Source organism: Martes martes, assembly GCF_963455335.1.
Source record: "Martes martes genome assembly, chromosome: 7".
NCBI lineage: Eukaryota > Metazoa > Chordata > Mammalia > Carnivora > Mustelidae > Martes > Martes martes.
Window position 1 is genome coordinate 24,508,692 of NC_137894.1, and position 17,214 is coordinate 24,525,905.

The 17,214-nt window shown below is 38.1% G+C and overlaps 1 protein-coding gene across 1 annotated transcript in view; it reads right to left on the reverse strand.

The window, feature by feature from the left end:
• The window catches only part of GABRB3 (gamma-aminobutyric acid type A receptor subunit beta3), a gene marked incomplete at both ends in the record, with an annotated part of 216,387 nt that overhangs the window by 23,064 nt on the left and 176,109 nt on the right, over positions 1-17,214 (reverse strand). Inside the window, 2 exon segments of the mRNA XM_080809191.1 lie at positions 11,553-11,690; positions 14,311-14,393. Coding sequence (XP_080665317.1) covers positions 11,553-11,690; positions 14,311-14,393 — 221 coding nt within the window.

Sequence of the window (17,214 nt, forward strand, 5' to 3'; positions counted from 1 at the left end):
ATATAATATTTTCTCTAGACCTACAGTAGATGTTATTTATAGACCCAATGGACAATTACTTGATCATAGGTCTTTAGTTTACTAAAGCATGGAGTTCACGAATGGACTTTAGAGAAAATTAAATGAATGTATTGAAAGTGTGACATGCAGACTTTAGAAACACTTGTGATCTGTCATAATCATTAATGAAAAGCAAAATAGTATTTTGAAAATTGATTTTTGAAAGATAGAAAATTCACATATCTTAACAGAAATGTTTCATTATCATTCAATTTGGGATCCTTCTCTTTTTCTTTCTTCTAATCTTGGCAAAAGTATTTTAAAATAAAGCCAGAAGATATCAGTCCATATGTACCCCAGGAAAAAAAGGGAAGAGAAATAAAAACATCAGATAGTTAAAGCAGCATATTAAATAATCTGTTTTTCATGTATCTAACAAAAGTTTCAGTCTTTTAGATCATACAAAACAAAAAGTTGGGAGTAAATTTCAGATTTGACCAAAAAAAAAAAAAATACATCCCAAATTTTGCTTGTCAGCAGAATATACATTCAAGACCAATACAAAAGATGAAGTCTCAATCTGGTGATCCTGTGCCGAGTGATATTTAAGGAGCTCTTTGATTATTAGCTGGATATATTTATTGAAATCAATTTAATTCAGTGTTTCTTTTAACCTGATTCCCTTACCAACTGCTACTCAAGTGCTTTGCTTATTATTATTTTTTTTTCCTCACAGCTTTCTATTGTTACAAACAAGCGCTCAGATCTCCTTTCAGCTTTAAAGGACTTGGGTAAGTGTTTCCTCTATATAATGTTATTGGAAAAATACAGAATTATATTTTCCAAAATGTGACTGCAAAGTGTATCCTAATTTGTTTCTTTTTTACTCTCGTGTATTAATAGTCCAAACTAAGTAAGAATTAAATATTGAAACAAGTGTACTTTTTTCCTGAAAATATAAAGAGGGGTAGGAAAAACAAACAAGCAAACAATGGTATTTAATTACTGTAGAATAGGTAATACTTCCACTGGAAACAACTAGAAGAAAATGGACAAAATTTAAATACATCTCCCTGAAGACACTGGAGAAGTAGCAAGCCAGTGAAAATCTTGGCCAAGATCTGGGAGAAAAAAGAAACAGAGAGGTGAGCCCCATTTCAGGTAGCTGAAACATGTACTTTTAGAAGGGAAAATGAGAAGCTAGCAGGACATTTGACAGATTCATGGACTAAAAGAGAGACACTAGGTACAGAGAACATCAAGTAGGGATTCTAAAGAGCTCTGTCCAAGAAACAAAGATAAACCAGAAGGATTAACACATACACAAGGACTGGATCTGAACTCAGAATTACCTGTCCTGGATTGTTAATGTCTCTCGCTGCCTGACAGAGCTAAGCATAGATCCTCTCTGAGGAAAGAGGACATCATCATACACTCGGAATTATGTCCACAATTTCCCCATGGATAGTAATAATAGATTAAACATAAGCAAAGAGAAAACTGTTGGACTGAAAGATAAGTGAGAAGAAAGTTCCAGAGTGAATCATGAAGAGAAAAATAAAATGAAAACTTCCAAAAAGGAAAGGGAGATATACAGACGACATGGGGGGAAATCCAATGTTGGAGTTGTAAAATTGGAATTAAAACTGGAATCCTACAAGAAAAATGGAGGAGAGAACAGGGCAAAGGCAATGATGGCTGAGGGTGCTCCAGAAGTGTTAGGAGACCTCAAGCCGAAGATTCAGGAAGATCTGCAACCTCCAGTTACAGAGAAAACAGTATCTTGGTACATCATAAATACCAATGAAATCCCCCCCCCCCAAAAAAAAGAAAGGAGAAAAAAACCATAAAAATTTCCTAGAGAGAAAAGAAAAACAGATTAATTTGAAAGCACCAATTAGATCAATAAGAGTCTTCTCAATAGAAAGAGTGGAAGCCAGACACAATGAAATACTATCTTCAAGCAGAAAAAGAAATGCCAACCTGAATTTCTAGAACTATCATACAAGAATATATGACATAAGGTCATGAACAGTTAAAAAAAAAAAGAAAAAACTAGAAGAAATTTGTGACCAGGAGACTCAGACTAAAGAAAATATTTTTCAGATGTTTTTCAGGAAAAAAAAAAAAGTTATTTGGGCAGAGTGACTTGGAGATAAAAGAAAGAATGAATAACAAAGAAAAGAGGCATTTATAATTACATCTAAGTGAACACTTAATAACAATAATAGCATCATACAGGCTTGTAAATGTGTATAAAATTATAATGTGTAATGATAATAGCATATATAAGTCAGAATGAGGAAATGGTGAGTTAAGATGCACAAAGGTCTCTGCAGTGTTTGGGAGAGGTAAAAAGACCATTTCATGTAAATTATCAGAATTAACAAATACTTTTAGCAAGGTCGTTCAATAAGAAATCATTGTGTTCTTATATATTAGCAACAAACAAGAAATAATGTTAAAAATTTTTATCATCTATAATCACATCAGAAAATATCAAACATCTATCAAAGATGCACTAAACTTCTATTCAGAAAACCCTAAAATGTTATTACTACAAATTAAAGAAGACCTATATAAATGGAGATAAAATATATTGGATTGGAAAAATTACAACAATGTGCCTTTTCACCGAATCAACTAAAGCATTCTCATAAAAAGCCAAACCATTTTCTAGGTGAAAATTAATGATCTGTTTATAAAAATTATAAGGAAATATGAAGGGCCCAAAATAATCAAGCCAACAGTAAATAAAGAGTAAACAGAAAAGCTGATAGTGAAGAGTAAATAAAGTACCTGCTCTACTTAAAGCTACAGTAGTTAACACTGTGATAAGGGGTACAAAGATGGATGAATAAACACACGGTACAGAATATAAAGTCCCAAAGCAGATCTACTCACATACAAACAATTTATGACAAATGTGTTGCTGCAAAGCAATGGAGCTATGGAAAATAAAACCGACCCATACTTCATGCCATTCACAAAAGTCAGGTGGACTGCAGGTGTCAATGTGAAAAAGTACATTTTTGTAACATCCTGTAATGTATAACAAATTTGCACCTAAAATGCATAAATAATTCAAATAAGTTAATGACAGATAATTAATTAACGAAAGAGACTTGTACATGTCATTCACAAAAGAGGATCTCCAAATAACCAATAGGAAAGGTGCTCAATCTCACTAGTACTCAGAAAAATGGAAGTTTTATTTATTTTATTTATTTTTAATATTTTATTTATTTATTTGACAGAGAGATAGAAAGTGCACAAGCAGGCAGAGCGGCAGGCAGAGAGAGAGGGAGAAGCAGGCTCTCCGCTGAGCAAGGAGCCCAATGTGGGGCTCGATGTGGGTTGGGCTTGATCCCAGGATGTTGGGATCATGATCTGAGCTGAAGGCAGCCGCTTAACTGACTAAACCACCTAGGTGCCCCAAAATGGAAGTTTTAAAACCACAAAATATCCCCCAACACCCAGCAGCTGACTTTCATGGGAAATGCTAGCAAGGTTGTGGGGCTAAAGGAACACTCGTACATTACTGGTAAGAAAGTGAATTGGAAAAACCACTTGGAAAAGAACTTGGCATAATCATTAAGGTTCACAATTACACATCCAGGTATACGCCCAACATTTGTGTGGGCATATACTCACAAAAAAACAAGTACAAGAATGTTCATAGTAGCATTAGTCATAAACCTACATCTGCAGTAGAGTGGATAAACAAAATGTGGTACACTTGCACAGCAGTATAGCAATGAAAACAAATGCACAACAGTGACATGGATGGATTTCATAAACATAATGTTCAGTTAAAGAAGAGAGTTGCAAATTAATTCAAACTGTATTATCCCATTAAATAAGGTCCAAACACACAAAATTAATTATACTGTGACAAGACATTGGTTTCCTTTGAGAAAAGGAGGGAGGTGAGGAAATGAGGAGAAGTCTTAGCGAGAATTTGGGGGTTCTACATTTTTACCTAATTGCAGTTAAAAGATTGTTCACTTTCTTTTAAAAATAGAGCTACCCTATGACCCAGCAATCACACTACTGGGTATTTACCCTAAAGATACAAATGTAGTGATCCGAAGGGGCACGTGCACCCGAATGTTTATAGCACCAATGTCCACAATAGCCAAACTATGGAAAGAAACTAGATGTCCATCAACAGATGAATGGATAAAGAAGATGTGGTATATATATACAATGGAATACTATGCAGCCATCAAAAGAAATGAAATCTTGCCTTTTGAAACGATTTGGATGGAACTAGAGGGTATCATGCTGAGCGAAATAAGTCAGTCAGAGAAAGACAATTATCATATGATCTCCCTGATATGAGGAAGTTGAGAGGCAGAGCAGGGAGTTGTGGGGGGTAGGGAAGGAAAAATGAAACAAGATGGCATCGGGAGGGAGAAAAACCATAAGAGACTCTTAATCTCACAAAACAAACTGAGGGTTGTTGGGGGGTGGGGAGATAAGGATAAGGTGGCTGGGTTATGGACATTGGGGAGGGTATGTGCTAAGGTGAGTGCTGTGAAATGTGTAAGCCTGATGATTACAGACCTGTACCTCTGGGGCGAATAATACATTATATGTTAATAAAAAATATTTAAAAAATTAAAAAAATAAATAATTTCATACAAAGAAAAAAAAGATTGTTCACTTTCTGATAATTCACTTGGCTCTACATTTATATTTTAAGTATCTTTCTATATGTGCTTACACAGAAAAATTATAAAATCTATATTAAAATAGAAAAGAAAAAATCTATGTCTTTGTATAAAAAAATAAAGCATGGGAAAATTCTAACCATTCCTAGGAATGTCTTGCTTAATTAAAGTCTTTTAGAAATCTTTAAAACTGGAGTTTGACAATTTACTTAAAAGTCTCACATATTTTTAATGAATTGGGATTGGTTTTCTCTAAGGACATTCAGTCAGATATTTTTGGCACATCCCAAATACTTCAGTAACACATGTATATTTATTATGTTTAAACAGAAATTGGATAAAAAATGAAAATCTTTTATTGAAATTCCTGCTTGAGGGGCACCGGGGTGGCTCAGTGGGTTAAGCCCCTGCCTTTGGCTCAGGTCACAATCTCAGGGCCCTGGGATGGAGCCCTGCATCAGGCTCTCTGCTCAGCAGGAAGCCTGCCTCCCCCCTCTCTCTGCCTGTCTGCCTACTTGTGTTGTCTCTCTCTGTCAAATAAATAAATAAAATCTTAAAAAAAAATAAATTCCTGCTTGAGTAATTAGAATATGATGATATAACATTTGCTTTGTTTAATGTTTTTGAGAAAATTTTTCTAGACCACAACTTTCAAAGATTTTATTTATCTATTTATCAGAAAGAGAGAGAGAGCACAAGCAGAGGGAGTGGCAGAGAGAGGGAAAAGCAGGCTCCCAGCTGAGCAAGGAGCCGGATTTGGGACTTGATCCCAGGAACCTGGGATCATGACCTGAGCCAAAGGCAGACAGACACTTAACCGACTGAGCAACCCAGGGGTCCCTAGACCCCAACTTTTAAATGATTAAAGATTATCAACCTAGAGAAGTTTTAAAAGTTAAGGTCAGTAAAAATTTCTTACATTATTCCTAAAGGCTTATATAGAAGGCCAATATCTTTTCAGATTTCAATCAAAAAAATTTCAAAAACTAATGTTTCTACTTATTTTAAAAATACGTCTTCAGTATTTCCTGAAATTCTACCATAGATTCCCTACTGGGTCTTACAGAAGTAGATAGCACATTAAATAGAAATACATTGACTATAGTAAATACATGTTTTATTTTAATGGTTAAAGCAGAAAGAAAATGCCATTTGGTCTCATATCTAGATAACAAGTTGCAGGAGGGAGAGGATCCTCCTCGCGTTGTTTCTCTTTGTCTCTCTGTATCCCTTTTAATCAGCCTCCTTTTTCTTAGAAAACCTTACTCATGCATGTTTTCAGGTTTGCCTCCATCCTACAGATTATAGGTGCCAAAGAATAACCTGAGTACTCACTTTATAAACTATTTCGTTAAACAGTATGAGATCCTGACATTTGCGACAACATGGACGGACCTAGAGGATATAAGGCTAAGTGAAGTAAGTCAGACAGAGAAAGACAAATGCCATATAATTCACCTATATGTGGAATCTAAAAATAAAACAAATGAACAAAAAAATCAATGAGGAAACAGACACATTAAGCACAGACAACAAACTAATGGTTGCCAGAGGAGAAGGGGTTAGCGGATGCACAAAATGGCTGAAGGAGAGTGGGAGGTGCACACTTCCAGTTCTGGAATGAAAACGTCAGGCTGAAAGGTACAGCATAGGGAATATTGTCAATAGTATTATATATTATATATTATATATATTATATATATATTATATATATATATATGCTGAAAGGTACAGCATAGGGAATATTGTCAATAGTATTATATATTATATATTATATATTATATATATTATATATATATATATTATATATATACAGCATTGTATAGTGACAGATGGCCCCTGCACTTTGTGGTGAGCATAGAATAATGTATAGTGAGTTGTCAAGTCATTATGTTGTACATCTGACATTAATGTGACAATGTGTGTCAACTAGACTTTAATAAAAAAATTCAATAAAATTCTGGATCAAGAAGGAATATTTATTACGGTTCCAGGACTTCCCAAGAAATCCAGTAGATTGAAATAATGAATGACATAAGATAAGCCTAATGGGAATAATTTATTTTCAAGGTGAAGGAGCCTGAATCCCATGCTGCAGGCAAGAGCCACGCATCAAAGTGTTTGCATCTGGGTAATGGCTTCATGCAAACAGTGTTGTTCAGCCATGAATCTAGCAGCAAAGTGCCCGTGAACAGGAAGCCAGAGGCACATTTCTTGTCACCAAAGATTTCTGGGTGTTGGATAAAACAAATTTAGGGCCTTGGAGGCCTCCAATCCCAACATCAGTTTTTATTTTTTATTTTCATTTTTTTAAATGATTTTATTTATTTATTTGACGAGAGAGAGAGAGAGGGAGGGAGACAGAGAGAGAGGAAATACATGCAGAGTGAGTGGGAAAGGGAGAAGCAGGCTTGCCGCTGAGCAGGGAGCCCAACATTCACCTCTATCCCAGCATTCTAGGGATGTGACTTGAGCTGAAGGCAGATGCTTAATGATTGAGCCACCCAGGTGCCCCCTAATATCAGATTTTAGAGACCTGCATAAAGCACTGTTCATCAGGAACACATGGCCCATTAGCATAGGCATGTCAAAGAGAGATGGCACAGATTCTAAAGGTGGACACTGTGGACATTAATTGCCATCCCAACTATGTACTTACCTGTTTTATAAGAACACTTATAATGTTAATATGTAAGAGAGTAGAAAATGATCATTTAAAATAAAGCATAAAAAGACTAGCTTTTAAAATCTTTGTAAAAACATGTATTATAGGTTCCTATTTCTTGGGAAACTTGGGAATTAATCACTATCCTTTTTAGCTTTACCATGTAAATTTGGTCAAATCATTACTATTCTTGAGCTTCTGTTTTCCTAAACTTTAACTTGGGCTAATTTATTTGTCCACTACTGGTCTCCAGTGGACATTAGTGAAAAATGTTTAAAACAAGGCGCTATAAATTATAATATAGCATGCCGCTGTGGTTAGAAGCTAGAGTAATGCAGTCTTGCTTCATTTTCTCTCAAGTTTAAAGGGGTTGATTTTCCCAAAAACCATTTGTTGAATCCTGGTAGGAACTGAATAATTACTTGTCGATATGATCTCAGTCATTTCTTTGTTGTCTTTAAAACACACTTGTGGAACACCGCTCCCTCTTTCTAGGCAAAGGTGTACTCAATTTCCTCCCAGGTACAATGAAAAAATATATATTTGAATATATAATATCATTAATTTTTATAATATCTCTTAGAGAAATGACTCATTTGATTATAATTCAGTACATACTCAGTAATGATGGTCCAATTTTCTCTCCTCAATTCAATAACCATTCAGTTTTCAAACTGCTGAGTGGGTGTGGGATGGGGATACAAATATGAATCCAAGACAACACCTACTCTTAAAACCCTCCAATAAGCCATTAGGAGCCCAATAGTCCAGGAGAATAATGCTATAAATTTTCTAATATGCAAAGATTTGGTCAGCTGCTAGAGTGTCTATTATCAGACCCCTCAGAATATGTCTCATTCCTGATCCCACATATCTTAGTTAATGAGACCTAATCAGGGCTTAATGTAGGTACTATTCTAGGCTTCTTGTTTATACAAGCCATGTAGTCCTCTCAAAACCCAACCAAATAGATATTATTATTATTATTATTATTAAAGATTTTATTTATTTGAGAGAGAGAGAGAAAGCATAAAAAGGGGAAGGGTCAGAGGGAGAAGCAGGCTCCCCACTGACTAGGGAACCCTACTCAGAACTCGATCCCAGGACTCCAGGATCCTGACCTGAGCTGAAGGCAGTCGCTTGACCAACTGGGTCACCCAGGTGCCTCCAAATAGATATTACTAATATCTCTATTTGCATGGGTCACACTGCTTGAAAGTTTCAGTTAGGACTTAGGTTCCAACAGTCTGGCTCCAGTGTCTGTTTTTAAACTCTGTACATACCAACTCTTGAACATATTTCATTGAGTTCTGTTACTGTGGCTCGATTCCCGCTAAAAGCTCCTCTACATAATAGACTATGTGACATTATCGGGGGGAACATCACTGAAACGTGGAGATCCAATGAGAAATCCCAGGGGGCCAGACTCTCCTTGTTTCCCTCCTTGATGCTGGGCCCAGCCCCACTCCTAGTTCATGCCAATTGCTGAGTGGATATTCATAACTTGGTTTTATATGTGTTCTCTTCCCTGTAGCCTGCAACCCCATGTTACTCTGGGGATGGACTAGCAAGAGGCTCTCTACAAGGTCCCCAAATGGACAGGACAAGGGCAAAGAGGTAAAGCACAAAATTTCACTTCCATGATACTGAGAATGAACATCTCCTGAAATTGTGCACTCCATATCCCTTACTCGGTTCCTGAAACCAGGCTTGCCTCCACACATTGTCCTGCAGACTGGTCTGGCTGCCCTATGTTTACCAACAGGCTGAAGGACAGGTGGAAACAATCACATTAAATCCTCATCGTGGACTCTGCCCAGTCCAAATAAACCTCCAGAGCATTTGTTCCCTTTCTTGAGAATTCTATCAGGATACAGAATTCTTTAATCCAGTTGGCTGATCAAAATCTCATTAATTCAGAACATTTATGGAAAGGAAAAAAAAGCTCGTTTAATATTTAATTTTAAAATAAATTTTAAGCAATGTGGCTTGTGCCAATTTTCATGAACATGTCAATTAGAATAACTTAAACTGCAACCTCTTTTAATAAAGTTATTATTGAAGTGTCGTTGACATATGATATAAACCTCTTTGAAGGTTAGGAGGTTTGTAGCTGACTGATATGGAACTCTTGGCTTATACCTTGCCAGAACTTGGTAGGTGCTAGGAAGAAGACATTGCACTACATTCTGATGGGCGGATGGCTCTATGCATAGTTTAAATATTATCCCCCACACCCGTAGTATCTCTTTTTCCAGATATGCTTGAGATGTTTTCTACCATATAAATACTTCAAAGAAAGACACAGACTGCACTAAGAAAAGAGTTGCCCCTGAGTGGTTCTGTGGTAGAGGATTCAGGAAGGCCATTCTAACTGGTTGCAATTTCCTACGGAAACAATGTCCTCCACACACACCTCATCCAGCTTTCTGATGAGGTTGCATGAAAATGCAGTTAAGAGAGCCTCATGGCTGCATACTAATGGCCACAACAGTGATTTTCAAGACCAAGGCAGGCACTGGCATTTAATTCCACCAAGAGAAAACTACCCTTGTGTTTGGAGCAGACCTTTTGCTCATATCACCTGGAGCACGGGAGTTTGAATCCTGATGCTAAAAGCAGAAAAATCATTTTATCCAGTTCATCACAGGGTAAGTTTCTGGGTTGTAGAAACCGAGAAATCATAAGCCCATGTACTTGCTGGATCTTACTTCTCATCAAGATGAATGCCTCTAGAGATTTTCAGGGATATTTGTAGCACCTCTTGCAACAAAGGATTAAGTGGCATTGCATCAAAATGGACCTGACTGGTGTCTTAAACATTCAGGCTTTTGTCTATACTTGGCATGTCCCAGTGGTTCTTAGAGGCTGGGGTGGAGAGGAGGGAAGTCGACACTTGAATCATCGTTCACTTATGCAGGGACTTTTGCAGCATGCCTAGGATATGTGAGGCATTACACAAGGTGGGGAGGGAGTTGGGGGTAAACCATGACCAGGACAGATTCCTCTTAATGGAGATGTACCTTTGAGGAGAGAGGCACAGGAGAGCTAGAAAAAGATCAGTGCAGTCCATGGGAATGCAGAGTAGCCACTTAACTGAACCTGGGTTAGCAGTGTAGATGTGTAGGCGAGGATCAGAAAGCTTTCCCAGAGGAAATGACATCTAGATTAAGCTAAAGAATAAGTTGGAGGTGACCAGGTGAAGGGGAAGCAGGTGACTGTGGGTCACAGGCATTCCAGTCAGAAGCAACAGGTAGAGGGAAAAGGCCTTCCTTGAGCCTCATGAATGCCCTCACAGGACTAAAGCTAACTGCGACCCACTTGTCATGTTCAACCTGTATCAACAGGAGAAAGCCAAGATGGGGGGTTCCAGCTCTGCCTCTATTTAGCATTTTCACCCCAGGGTTTGTGGTCTTTATAATACTTGACAATTTACAAAGCACTTTTATTTATTGTCTCAATCATAGTATATGGCACTCCGCAGGAATGCAAAGATAGCAAGAAAGTACTGCACAAATTAAAATACAAATAATTGTAATTTAATAAAACCTCAGCAAGGACAGACAGGAGAGCAGAACATACCTTCTCAGTCTTTAGACGGTTGAAATGAAGATGACAATGGAACCAAGGCCAGGGCAACCTTAACCAGATCGTATCAGGAGAGGATGACCTTGTTTCAGTGGGCATCACTGACTGAGGGTGTGACAACTTCTTGGACCACCAAGCCTGACTGCTAGCCCAGAAGTGAGGAGAAAGGCTCTTACTTCTGTGAGGGGAATAGCACCACGTCCTCAGATCCTCCTCCTCTTCCTTCTTCTTCCCTTTTCTCCTTCTTCCCTCCCTTCCTCTCTTCCTTTTTTCTTTCCTTTCCTCCTTCCTTCTTGTTTGCTTCCAAGGCCATCAATGGCCTCCTATCTGCCCAGAGATGAGAGTTTCTTATCTTACCAAACATGGGTGGGTTAAATTTACCCTTAGATTTTTAACTTCTCAATAACCAGCCCTTTAGTGCCTCTCCTTGTCAGGTGATCTTTCCTCTCCGTCAAAGCTTATCAATCCCTTTAGACACAGAAAAAAAGGAGTAGCTAAGATGATCGATGATCGATGATCGATGGCAGTGCATCTTTGGGTGACTCAGTGTTGTGATTCAGTTGTACAGTTTCATTAGGAGACCAACACTGCTTAATCAGCCAGAGAGGGGACACAAGACTCACCTGTGGCAAAGACAACATTCCTTGAGACCAGACGATGCTCCACAATAGAGAACTGTGGGAGCTCAATCCTCTCCACTCCAGTGACAGCCTTATCGCCGCCACGCCAGTAAAATTCAATGTCATCTGTGGTATAGCCGTCTGCCAGGAGAGAAAACAGGGACATGGCAGAAATGAAGAATCATCATTTTGTTTACATGCAAGGCTGAAGAAACTGTAACTAATAAAATGGAAAAACAGCTTGCTCATGTTTGAAGTAGATTTGTTTCATGTGCTTGTCTATAAGAAAAAGTGTCATCAGAGAACTAACTTTTGAATATTTTTGGTTACCTGTGCTGTCTGATTTGCACCATCCTGGTGCTGAAAAGTAGAGGAACTGGGGAGGGTGAATGCTCTGACCAGAGTTTTGTTTGCAAATCCTAATTACAGAGAACTAGGTGGTTTCATTGAAATGAATTTAAAATATATATTAACGCAACTGAAAAAGATGGTTGTAAGAAAAAAAACTGAAAAATAAAATATAAAGAATTCTAGAAAGGCAACTCTGAAAAGCTATAGAAAAGTTAAAACACTAAGGGTGAATTTAACCAATCAATGTCTGATAACAAAGTTTCTGATAACATCAGAAACTCTCAGGGCAAAATAGTGTTTTCCTCAGCATTTTTCGGTGGCTTCATCAGGTGTTCTTGGCTATGAGGTTTGCCATCATTAGAAATGTCTTTTGTTGGGATACTCTTGGCCTTAAAGAGAGGAGTGTTTACTAGCTGGATTATAGCTCCAAGCCCAGCTCTTAGCACCGGCTTGATTACTCACTTGGTAATCAATCAATCAATGCTTCTTCAGAATGAGGAAATAGGACAATAAAATCTGGTATTTCTTGTAGCACCTAGAGTCTTCTAAAGGATTAGGTCAACTTTGTCAGTAAGGCTGATTAAAACTTACACCTAGAGAAGAATACCCTATTAGTATAAGGGACTTTTTGATTTGAATGTGTAATACGATGCAAGGCAGACACTCCATATCTGACAAACAGACCAAAGCTCTGGGGATGACTGTTCTCCATGGTAAATGTCATCTCCCTTGTCCCATCTGTTATACTCTCTCCCTGGATCATGGTGGTTCCAGCTTCTGTCTCCTCCCTCCCTTCTGACTTTCTTACATTCCATTCTCATCTGGCAGCCATGGCAATTGTTCGTAACACACACATTTTATCAAGCCACTGCTCTGCTTAAACTCCTCACGTTTCCCAATAAAATTCAAACTCCTTACAAGGATGCTGAGAATCTATAGTATTCTCTGTGTATCATGAATACATCCACTCTCTCTCCTTCACTTACCGAGCCCAGTACCACTGGTCTTCTGGCTGTGGCTCAAACCAGCATACTGTGCCCAGGGCTTGCCTACCCACCCCCATGGGTGGGGGCTCACACATCCCCATATTTCCATTTTCACCTAAATAAAACCTTTGGCATATGTGTGTAATCAGCTCGTCAGAAAATCCCTACTTCCACTCAAAGGCTTTACCTACGGATTCTCTGAAGACAAAGCCCTCATACTTTCTGAGGAAATCTCTTTGATACCAGACTTTCCTGCCCATCATCCCCCTCAGTTCAAATGTCATAGTGACAGAATCTATACTCTCTGAGACTACACACTATGTGTTCATACATTTGTAGTAGAAGCCACTTTCTTACTTAGGTCCCAAATTTGCCTTCCAGAAACTTTCTTCACCTCACTGGGAGTTTTATCTTCTGGCCACACAAAATCCACTTCACTTTCAAGAGAGTCCTTCACTATTGGGAAATCATCATCTTTCCCCTGAGCTTTCTGTCCTCCATGCTAAATCTCCCCAGATGATTCCACCATGCATCACTTGACATGATTCCATGTCCCTCACTTTTCTGAAAGCACGGTTCTCAGAAAACTTGATGGTGATGTAGTGTGGAAGTGAGGGGCTCTGTGGAGCCAGCTCTATATGGGATGAAAACTGGCCTATACCCACCACAACTTCCCAGTATGTTCACTCACAAAGACACTTCTCACCACAGATGCATTGAGTACCATTTGCAGTCATTTGCCATCCCCCTTAACAAAATCCATATAAATACAGATAAGACTAAATCCAATTTAGGCCAATTATAAGCCAATCTATAATGGACTAAGGTGAGTGATGACAAAAACAGCAACATCTGGATATGCCAGGAAATGTAGTTCAGGTAGCAGGCAGGACACTTGTTTGTTAAGTAATAAAGATGCAGCTCTCGTCCCTCACAAAGAAGTACTCAACACTGAATTATCAATAAGCCATCTGAATACTCTTCAAATTGAGAAAATTGCCAACATGCAGGAATAGCCTGCTTGTGAAGCTGAGTTCCTGATGGGAAATGAGCTTTACTCCAACTGCCCAGGTTCCCAGGAGTACAGCCACTCATGTGTGATGAAGCATATTGTGAGAAAATTGCATCTCAGTGTTTGTTCTCTTCTCACTGAATGGACCAAGATGAGGAGTGTTTGTTTTCTTATATTTCAGCACAGCAAGCATACTCTCTTAATCAGATTAGAATGGGGAACTCTTTGATGCCGGATCTCTATCTCTGTCTCTGTCTCTCTCATGATAGTGTAATTTGCAGAGTGGAGGACTAAGCCTCCCCTCTTTAAGATGGTTAAAAACTATGTCAAGAAAATTACATATGCCTTGAAAAAGATGCCAAGTAATAGCAAGGCCTAAAAAACAGTGAGTGAAAAAAGTACAGATACACACAGCTTTCAATTTCCAGCGTGCAGTTCTGCTCGTCCAAGGGGTATCTTCTCAAGTCCATCATGCATGCTGCAGTTGTGGTGATTCTGAAATACACAGATGAGGGCAGATAGTAAAGATGAGATGAGAAATGTATCAGGAAAACTTCTTCCAGTTAAACAGTGAGCAGCCCCCATATAGGACCCCTTTTCCCCCAAGATACACCTGATTAACTATATTTCATATTGTATACTGAGTAAGTTTTGAGTACCTTATAGTCCAGATTTGTCAAGAAAAGCAACCAAAAAACCTCTAAATCTGATATAATTATTCATGTAGCCTTGTTGACTTTGGTTAAACAAGTGCAGATAAAAGGGTTTCTAAGGAAACTTTTGTCTTCAAGTTTTGTTTTGCCTCCTTGTTCAGTGGTTCTCTAACCTTATAGCACAGAGAAAACTTATGTGGGGCAACAGCACTGATTAAATCAAGACTGAATTCTTTGTTTCTCCATGTGAAGTGTCTAACTAGCTACAGTTGCACAGGCTGCGCTTTGGAACTCTCAGCCAAGTTTCTGCTTCGTCCTATTTTATCATATTTGTCTGCTGGGCTGGATCCTAAAGCCCCTGAGATTCTCACCATGAAATCATCTACCTTTTCAAAGAGAATATTTGGCTTCCAGGTTATTGATTATGAATCAAAATAAAGGGGGGCTAGCTTCCCTTGGGGTCAGCTGCAGCCATGGAAAGAATTTATATCAGAGCCCAAGGACAGTTAAGCCTCCACCATGCAATGGTTAAATCAACTGTCCATTAAGAAACAACACTTCTAGAAATGTCAAGTTTATTTCCTACTCTGTGTACAGCCTTTTAGGGAAACCAACCTACACATAGACTCTGTTGAAATGCAATTAAGCCGCTATGTTTTATACTCTTTTTCTCTAGAATCCCTCCCCTTTCCACCTCAGTTACAGCGGACAGGACTGGGATGGGGCCCTGATTCGAGGATAGTCAACCATTACTTGATCAAGAATCCATGGTACAGCCTGACCTAAAAGGTAAAATGGAGCTAAAGGGATTCTCTTCCAGGGAAGTGAATTAAAGACGGGGCAAGAATGGAGATGGCCTTGCAAGCTCACGAATTAGAGGCTTGAAATGTCATTTTTCAACTGGAGAGTGAGGCGTGAGAAAGCATAAGAGGTAGAGAAAAATGCAAATTGGATGGTTGAAGAGACAGTGGTCACTATGGCTGGGCCACAGAACATGGCCTTGCAGTGTATGTACCACATATCTCAGGGAACAGCATTTTTTTTTTTTTTTTAAGTACATGTGCTGCTGAAGCAAGCACTGGGGAACAGCATTCTCATGGCTTATGTGGAAGTACGTAACCGGCAGCCCTGGCTATACCCATTCAATGGTGGATAAGAATGAAGAAGTAAGAATGTCTCCTCCTAAGATCCCTAGACTTACCTTGAATTCCCAACCACCTTTCATGTTCCACCTTTCTTGAAGGTCAGTATTCAGCTTTCTCTAGATAGCCTTCCATATGAATATTCACAACGGACCTTCTCCTACTTTGGGTAACATGAGCAAGTTCTGTTCCTATCAGCAGCTCTTAACCAAAACACCAGTAAAACACCAGGCATGTGCCACTTCTGTTGGGCTAGTCTCATTTAACCTAAGTGCAGTAGTAAAGCATGTCCTCCTATTAGCATCTGGATAAGTGGCAGGTTGAGATAAGTACTACTTTTCATTGGCTAAGAAGAGCAGTAGGGGAAAATGTTAACATATTTGCAATTATGGGTAAATATTAAATTATTCTCTACAAATGGTATGTAAGTGCCACACAGACATATGCTGAGAGACCCATACCAATGGTGAAAGTGTGTCCTTTCCAAATGTCATAACACTTTAAATTGTCACTCCAAGGAGTGGATTACATTCTATAATCCAAAGTCGACACCTAGCTCTTTGGTATACTTTTCTAAAGCATCTGACTTTCTAGCTAACCGAAGAACCAGCCTCACACTTTAAAATTCTGGCATGTTTTATGGCATATTGACTACCCAACATTCATACAAGATCTCTATAAGGCAAAACTAGAAAAAGGTTCTGTTAAAATTATGAATTTTTATGAAGAAAAGAAAAAGGATCTCTACTAGAAATCTTCACATTTTAAAAAAAGTTCCCATATATTTTGGTACCAATTCACTTGAACAAATTCAGTAACTGAGACTACTATTTTCTGTTTGTTTTTCTTATTCATTCTCAATGCCACCTATAAAATAAATGCACATAAACAAGAACATGAACATATCCAAATTGTTTAGGGATTCACACTGGTTGTGACATTATGTAATGTGTTTCATGGGCATTACTGGAAGTGTAACATGATGTTGGAAGAATCTGTAAAAGGGTTCCCAGTATACTTGCTGTCTTGTCTTTTCATTCTGGCATAAGACTGGCTGTAAAAAGGAGTCCTTTTCCAATTTACTTGACGAATACAGTAAAAAAAAAAATAAAAAAAATAAAAATTATATATATATGTGTGTGTGTATATATATTATATATATTATATATATTATATATATATTTTATATATATTATATATATATTTTATATATATTATATATATATATTTTATATATATTATATATATATATTTACTATTCTTTTTCCTTAGGAAGAAATAACATAGAAAACACTCTCCTGGTGGAAAGTAGGTCACAAGAGCCTACTCATGTTACAAAAGGTAAGCATAGGGATGACACAGTAGAAGGAAAGAGGTCTGTGTGCCACTGGGACAGAAAGGCAAGAAAAAGGAAAGGTTGGGGGTGGGTGCAGAAAGATCAAGAAGGGTATGGCAGGCCAGAACAGCTCCCTGAACCATAAAACCTTCTTCCAAGTTGGCTAAATTCATGACTGGTTTGGG